General features: G+C 49.8%; 1 protein-coding gene across 1 annotated transcript; it reads right to left on the bottom strand.

Moving 5' to 3' along the window:
• Nucleotides 1-886: 886 nt before the first annotated feature.
• AIFM2 (AIF family member 2) lies at nucleotides 887-6,928 on the bottom strand. The gene is made up of 8 exons (XM_009493496.2): nucleotides 6,754-6,928; nucleotides 5,727-5,842; nucleotides 4,168-4,287; nucleotides 3,661-3,753; nucleotides 3,247-3,355; nucleotides 2,897-3,049; nucleotides 1,925-2,125; nucleotides 887-1,041 (listed from the first exon to the last, which is right to left on the bottom strand). The coding sequence occupies exons 1-8, from the start codon at nucleotides 6,926-6,928 to the stop codon at nucleotides 887-889; spliced, it is 1,122 nt and encodes a 373-aa protein (XP_009491771.2).
• Nucleotides 6,929-7,456: the final 528 nt, after the last annotated feature.

Here is a 7,456-nt window from a genome sequence, read left to right on the forward strand (position 1 = left end):
AGGGTAGATGGTAAACTTCTGCCTCCAGCCCACAGAGAGGGAAAAAGGATTTTGGAAGTGATGCATGAGGAGCTTCTGTTTTGCTTTTAACTCACAATAATCTCTGTAATTACTGAGAATATTTCATGGTGATTTTGTTTGTTTTATAAGAAAAAAAGAAAAAGATGCGTCAAGTGTGGTTATTGTTATAAACCCTACTCTTGCTCTGGGAATTTCTCACCTTAAAAAAAAAAAAAAAAAAAAAAAAAAGGCAGCAGCATCTGTAATTGAGTGCTAGCTGTATCACACTTAGCACACAACTAACCAGCTCTTCTGGCTGAAGTATAGTGCTGTAAGTGACATAACTAAAGCTGCTGAGGAGAGGTTGACACAACGCTTCATTATGTTCTGCTGAGTTCCAGGATTACCATGGTCTCCTCAAGGCTGTGGGCAGGCTTTCCCCAGCCAGTGCTGCGAGCCGTTCTTCCTGCGTGCTGCAGAGCAGATTCCAGCTCTGTAAGAGGCAGGTACTCTTCTAGAAAGAAGCGCAAGAGTGGAGAAAGCCAGGGGAAAAACCACATATCAAGCAACCCACAGAGATCTTGAAAACCACAGTGTTTATTGTTACAAATCAAGGCAAACCAAGTTTCTTGCTCAGAGCTATCTCAACAGGGAAGTAAAAGAAACATTCCTTCCCTGGTTTTTGCCATGAGAACTTCTGTGCACTTCATTTGCAAAGTGCCTCCTTCCCCTTTACAGCAAGGCAGGGCACCCTTTAACGCAGCATGCTGACGGGTGGCTTTAGGAGGTGCTGCAGGAGACAGCGTCAGTCTGTCCAAGCAATAAAAGCGCACCCTCACCCTCTTCCAGTTGCTGCATTCCTTGCTGGTTTGTTACTGATCCCCTCTTAGGAGGGCATTGTCTGTCCCATAGTCTTCCAGCTCTTGGACACAAACAGGTCCCGGCTCTTTGCAATGGTCACCAAGAGACGTCCCACATAGTAACCGTTCAGCTGGCCGACGCCATCATTCCTGCCCATTGAAAGCAGGAATGTTAGTGACCCTGGAAAGAAGGTGTAGAGGTTTAAGTTAAGCAGTTTCAAAGTTAAGTATCAAACCCTACTACGTGTAGGTGTTGCACTTCCTCCAAACCCTCCCTTCTCACCACCCCCCACCCCTGCCACCCACACATGCTGCACAGGACCCATGTGCTGCATGACAAGGAAAGAAGCAGGCCCAAGGAGCACAGCTCACAGCTGTCCTTTCTACCATCTGCTCTGCCTCTTTCAGTAATGGAATTGCTGAAGGACTGGGCTGTCTGTGTGCGTGGTGTGGAATGATTCTCTCCTCCCAAGAGGGAGTCCAAGAGGTAGACAACAAAGTTTAAGTAGAAAGAAATGTAAATAGGCAGGGCAGCCTTTAAAAACCAAACTGCTGTCCAGATATCCTCCATCCATGTGGAACAGCTTTCAACGTAGTTACGGTAAGTACTTACATCAGTTGCTTATTAACGAGACCCATCACCTAGCTAGATTTTTGAGACTAGATTGTTCATTTTGTGTTTGTTTTATAGTTTAAGGGGAGAAAGGAGGAGAAAGTCAAGTCACCTCCTTGTTCCTAGGATTCAACTGGACAGTAAACAATTTAAAGAAAAGGAAACAAGTTTGATGAATAGCAGACACCCACCAGTAGATTCATCAGGAAGACATTAGTGCTGAAAGGACAAGTTGCACCCATAGACTGACACAGGTGATTAACGTCTACAGTGTCTTTGGCAAGAACCAAGATGAAGCCTGAGCTATAAGCTTATACAGTAAACCCCAGCTGTGAGTTCCTTCAGCTCTACTCAGTGTCCCATGCAAGTTCTGATGTGTATGTGTTAAACAGCTGTTCCCTGCAGAAGAGCAGCCCAGCAGCTAAGGCCAGGTGCTGGGAGATTACCTTACCTGGTTTGTAGGTTTTAAGAGGCTTATGTGTCAGGCTGTTGATGATATTTGTCACCACGATGTTGGCGTGGAGCCCAGCGTGGTAGGCCATCTTTGGTTCTTTCAGATCTGCACAGTCCCCAATGGCATAGATGTTCTCATAGCCTTCCACCTGGAGGTGCTCGTTAACTTTCAAAGCACCGTTCCTTGCCATTTGGTCCCCTGTTTTGCCAAAGAGTAAATTTTCAGAAGGAGCTTTGTGTTGCTTCTTGTCGCCTGAGACCCCAGAATGCTGCTGATGTTGTCAAACGTATCACTGACGCAAAGCGAGGAGTTGGGTGTTCACCCTCTTTTCTACATGTCAGGAAGCAGATGTTTTTTCCCTTCCTGTAGTTAATTATTGCAGTCCCATGCAATGAATCATCCTTTGATATTTCAGTAGAAACATCAAGAAACATTAAGAGCTAGCTTACACAGCCTGAGAAAGAGGCTGTATAATGGTCACGCTGCTCCATAGTTGTAGTGCTGTAACTGAAATTGGGCTGTAAGAGGACTCAGACTGAAGGTGTATCCCTGAATAAGTAATTGTCTGAACGCCCTGTGACACCAATAGTTCAGCAAGAATGCTGAACGTGCTGAGCCTGTTCTTGCTCAGAACTCAGCAAGCCTGTATGTGGGATGAAATCCCAGCCTTGGCAGCAGGAGTTACCATCAACTTCTAGGTGTCGTTTGCCTCCTGCTGAACTAGGACACTGAGGTTCCTTGGAGGTGTTAGCAGAAGGAGCTGGAGAAGACTGTTGGCCACCTGTTCTACGGTCTGTAAGTTTCCAAAGGTCACATTTCACAGTGAAGTAATGTGATGTTAGAGCGTTTGCTGTATCATGGAATAACCACTGCAGGTTGGTTAAGGTTGATTCCTAACCTCACAGTACTCAAGTACAAGACATTGAAGAACTGTGTTGCTTCTCCCCACCCAATGTTTTTTTCACTTACCAAATGCAGCAGCGTATGCTGAAGAGTTAATCTTTATCCCTGTGCACAGGACCACCATGTCAGCAACCACCTCAGTGCCCTTTTCTGTCCTTACTACCATGTCCTTCTGGAACTGGTTTGGCGTGAGGTTTTCTACATTGCTGACCCTTTCACCTGTTGCAAGAGAGAGCCCTGGGTCACAAACCTTTATTAGGCTGCCATTTCCAGCTAGCCCAGATCTGTCCAGAGGAACAGGAATTCAAAGGAGCCATGCTTAGTGAAAAAAGTCAGAAAGAGATGCTTTGGCTAAAGGAAGAACAGCTTATAGAGCTTCAGGGTCTAGATCCTCAGAGGCATCGTTAAATACGTACTTAGTAAAAGGCGTACTCCTTTTCTCAGGAGAATCTCTTTCACCTCCTGACGGACGCTATCTAGCAGCTCCACGTCAGCTAGTGCAATTTTTGAGTGAATGAGGATGACCTGTTGGGGGACAAAACAGCAAGTAGGTGGACACCGGAATGGGACAGGACTCACCGCATGCCAGGCGGGAGCAGCTATAGCTAGCTTCCTTCCACCCCACTCAGTGCCCAAGGAGAGTGAGCCAGCGAAAGGCATCTAGTGCCAATAATTGCTGGTGATGGGCTATAGGGTGCTCTCAGAAGAGGAGGCAGCAGTTGCATGGAAACTCCTGATTTGCAGTGATCTCGGATACCTCCAGCAAGACCATCACAGAAGAACAGCCTCAGAAGCAAGGATGAAGTTAATTGTAACTAATATGCTACTACCTCTTTGGCTGGGTACTCTGTTTTGATCTCTGCAGCCATCTCGACTCCAGCAGCACCACCTCCCACTACCAGGATGCGCTCAGATTTCTCAATCTTGAAGTAAAGAGGAAACTCATGTTACAAGAGAACTGTTAAGTGCGGGAAGTCAGGTATGTTCAGCCACTCCACAAACAGACCTTTCTGAGCTACAGCACTGGCCCAACAGCAATAAACCACCTAGTTCATTAAGGGGAAACAAAAACCGGGAACCCCATCTGCTCTTCCTGCGTACATTGTAACGCTGTTGAGCATTTCAGCTTTCCCCTTGTGCGGACAGCTGATCTTCCCCTGGGGCCACGCAGAACGCTAGACAAGCTAGCACCTGCTCCTTGTCCTGGCCTGCCCCTGCAGGCATGGTGGTCTCTTGTTCTTAGACATGGATGGCTCCAGATGCCTGTAGTGGTGTCTGAGACAGGGAAGCTGAACGAAGGCAGGCAACGCTTCCCAGGAAATGAGTTGATTCCTCACCTCTTTAACCATGTCTTCATAGGTCTGGATGGCACTTCCCATGTCAATGACTTTGTTGAACTTCCCAGGGAATGGCCCGTCACTGCCTGTTGCAAGAATGAGATGGGAGTAGTGAAGCTCCTGGAAGGGCAGAAGGTGCAATAGGATGTTAGAGCTCTTAAAAACAGAGTCTAGAACACAGTTGTTGCCTCCTAGGTACTATTCACTCATTCCCTCTCTTCCAGCCCTTGCTGATAACTGGGAAAGTACTTGCCGCTGTCAGAAAGCGACTTTAGGAAGAGACCTGGTCCAGGTGACACCAAGTAACTGCCTTCCTGGTCCGAGATAAGCACTATTCTTCAGGTGAGCTGAGAGCTTTGAAGAAATTGCCCTAAGTTTACAGGAAATAACCTGATATCTATGCCAGACACTGAAGCTACCATCACAGCTGGCTCCAGAGACTAACTTCTCTTCTTCACCCTCCTCTGAGCAGAGATGAGATGCTCTGGCTGAGAAGACTTATCGGAGCTGCTGCCCTTGTTTCTTCCTGCAGTTAGATAAGGATCTGAGCTCCAGGGTTAATTGTTGAGCTCTAAATCCAGCTCTGAGAATAAAAGCTCATCTGAGCACCAAATGGGGTGTGGCATTTACAGCACACCCACATCCCAACACAGCTCTAGTCCACTTAGCTTGGCTGGAAGGGGTGGTGCCATTCAGTGCGTGCGGGGAAAGACGGGCTCTCTTGCCAAGTTCTTCAGGATGATTAAATGCTACAGTCTTTCCCCACCTTGCCTCTTGGTTTTAGAGGAGATGGCTGGGGGCCTGCTTCTCCCTGGGGCAGCCCTCCGTAGAAGTAGGTCATTGGTGTCCTTCCTGTCTACCTCCTAGCATTACAGGGCCAGTATTAAGCATGAGCATTTGTGTATCTGCCCACAGGTGGCAGAACCCAGGAGGAAAGCAATCGGTGACTTCCCGGAGGGCTTGTTTTGTGGCTTGTTTGGGGTCAGCCATTGCAGCCAAGCTGAGGGTTACATCAGAGCAGGAACCCTGTTGTGTGTGTGAAGTCTCAGCCCGGGGGTATTGGATAGGTCAGGGTTTGTGTGCTCAGCCGATCTGCACCGTAGGAGATATGGGGGTGTTTGACACAACTGAACAGCATTCCCAGCTCTTGTCCAACTCGAGGGCAAAAGTCTGGTTTGTTTTCCCTAGAGCATGATTCTGTCCTGCACCCCCATTTCCTCTGGCAGATGAGAGCTGCGCTCCTCTTCCTGCTCAGAGGCACGTCTTCTGCAGGTGCCCTGTAGTCCTGCTCATCTCGCTCTTTCCCCACCAAGAGGACTCTGAGCACAGACAGCAGTCTGAAACCTGAATTCCAAGTCACTTCTCCGACCAGACATCACCAGCCAAAGCCAACATAGCCTAGATCTGGAGTACTGTGTTCTCGCTGCCGTGATGTAGCTGAAGAAAAACTCTAAGGAGGAGAGACTCGCAACACACCCTGCTGAAGGCTGACTCTCCGCATTAGCAGGAGATCCCATAAGGCAGCCGGGTTACTCATCGCAAGTTAATGCATCACCCACCTCGCCATCACTGAGCAAGACTTGCTGCCTCCCAGGGTCTATGCCGACAACCTTGCCTTGTCGGAAGCTGTCCCCAAAGGTGACAGAGTAGGAGATGAAAGTCTTCTTGGCAAATCCTGTGGTAAAAAGAGACAACAGGGAAGAGATCTCCCTCTGTGGAGGCTAACAAACCCCTCTCCCCTTCTCCCCCCTGCCATCCGTGCTCAGGCACAGGCGTTGTATGTGCCTGGGACCACAGGCTGGGCCTCCGCTGAGCGTTGTCTCTGCCCAGCAGTGAGCTGCAGGGCCTTTGCCTGGGATTTGGTGACAAGGTCAGCTCCTCAGAGGCCAGGTGACACCCACCCTAGATTGCTTTGTCTCTGCTCCCCATACAGCATCTCCTGTACTGGTTTGCCAGTAAGTGCTGCTCCGCGGTCCAGGGTATTTCAGGCAGGACGTCAGAGGCTTTTTGTCATGTTATCCGCCTCTCAGCCCAAGCTTCTGACATCCTTTTGATGCTTGTTCCCAGCCTTGAACAGAAGATTTTTCCCCCTAAATCCCCAGCGACTGGAGTAATGGGATTAGCCCAGCCTCCCAAGTGAGATCCCAGACAAGCCCCAGCAGCTCACCGACAGAATTTGACCATCCAGGTCCTCACTGCTGACCTGCTCATTTCAAGTGCCAGATACAGACAGACATTCATTCACCTCTTCCAGCTGCTGCTGGTTTTAGCTTAGTCCCCTTCTAAACTCTTGAAATAATAATAAAAAAAGGACCATCCGGGTAGTTTTTGCTCAGTTTTCCCAGCGGACATGCAGCTAGTTTAACACAGCCGGTCTGCGGGTCCTCCCAGAGCCAAGTATTTGTTTTCCAGACAGAAAACATCGAGTCTTTCACCATCACTGGGGCAGAGGAGGCACTTTCAGTACCCGGTTCCTTGTTACTCCCCGAGTACCTCCGAGCTCCTGCGGTCACTAGCGGAGGTAAGAAAGCCGACCCGCCGGGACCCAGGCAGGGGGAAGGCTGTGGAAATCAATGCAGCCCTTACCCCTCTCCACGGCAGCGCGGAGGGCAGCGACGTTGTGATGGAAAGCATCTCTCACGTCCACCAACACGAAGGGGATAGCCCAGGACTTCAGCAGGCTGGCGGCCGCCGTGCCTCCGAAGCCGCCCCCGACCACCACCACCCGCACAGAGTCGTCCACGGACACGCGGGATCCCATGCTGCCGCGCTTCCCCGCCTGCTCCCTGACTCAGCGGCGGGTGGAGTCGGGTTTGCGCCGATAAGCTCTGCTGCAGCCGTAAAGCTCCAGGGAGGAGCTGGGTTTCTCAAGGTCAGAGCCCAGCCTGCAGACCTTGGCTCTTCTGCGCAGGGAGAGACACTGCCAGGGTGCAGCGTCTGCCCAGCTGAGCACCAGAGCCCCACGTACAGAATAATTCCCCTTCTTTACGTCCGCCCACATACATCCTCCATGCGCAAAGGGGACCGTAGGAATCTTAGAAACCAAGGGCTGTGTTTTGAGGATGATGGGCACACGCCCAGAGAGCAGGGGGAACTGCCCCGGCTGAGCCTGCCGGCTCCGGCATGTCAGCTGCAGTCTGGCAGCGTGCAAGGATGCTGTATAAGACATCCTGCTGAGGATGTGCAGTCAGCCTGCCAAACCCCAGCATTAAAAACTCATGAGCTCATCTTAAAAAAAAAAAAACAACAACCAAAAAAACAACCCAAATAAAAAAAGGAGATGGTTTGG

This window comes from Pelecanus crispus, chromosome 10 (assembly GCF_030463565.1).
Source record: "Pelecanus crispus isolate bPelCri1 chromosome 10, bPelCri1.pri, whole genome shotgun sequence".
NCBI lineage: Eukaryota > Metazoa > Chordata > Aves > Pelecaniformes > Pelecanidae > Pelecanus > Pelecanus crispus.

What these genes read in the sequence shown, in the direction of transcription:
- AIFM2 (XM_009493496.2), bottom strand. Translation starts at nt 6,928, where the DNA reads ATGGGATCCCGCGTGTCCGTGGACGACTCTGTGCGGGTGGTGGTGGTC. An exon ending in ATGAAGACATGGTTAAAGAG is followed by an intron (nt 3,754 to 4,167) that starts GTGAGGAATCAA and finishes CTTTACTTCAAG; the next exon opens with ATTGAGAAATCTGAGCGCAT. An exon ending in AGCATACGCTGCTGCATTTG is followed by an intron (nt 2,126 to 2,896) that starts GTAAGTGAAAAA and finishes TTGGCAAAACAG; the next exon opens with GGGACCAAATGGCAAGGAAC.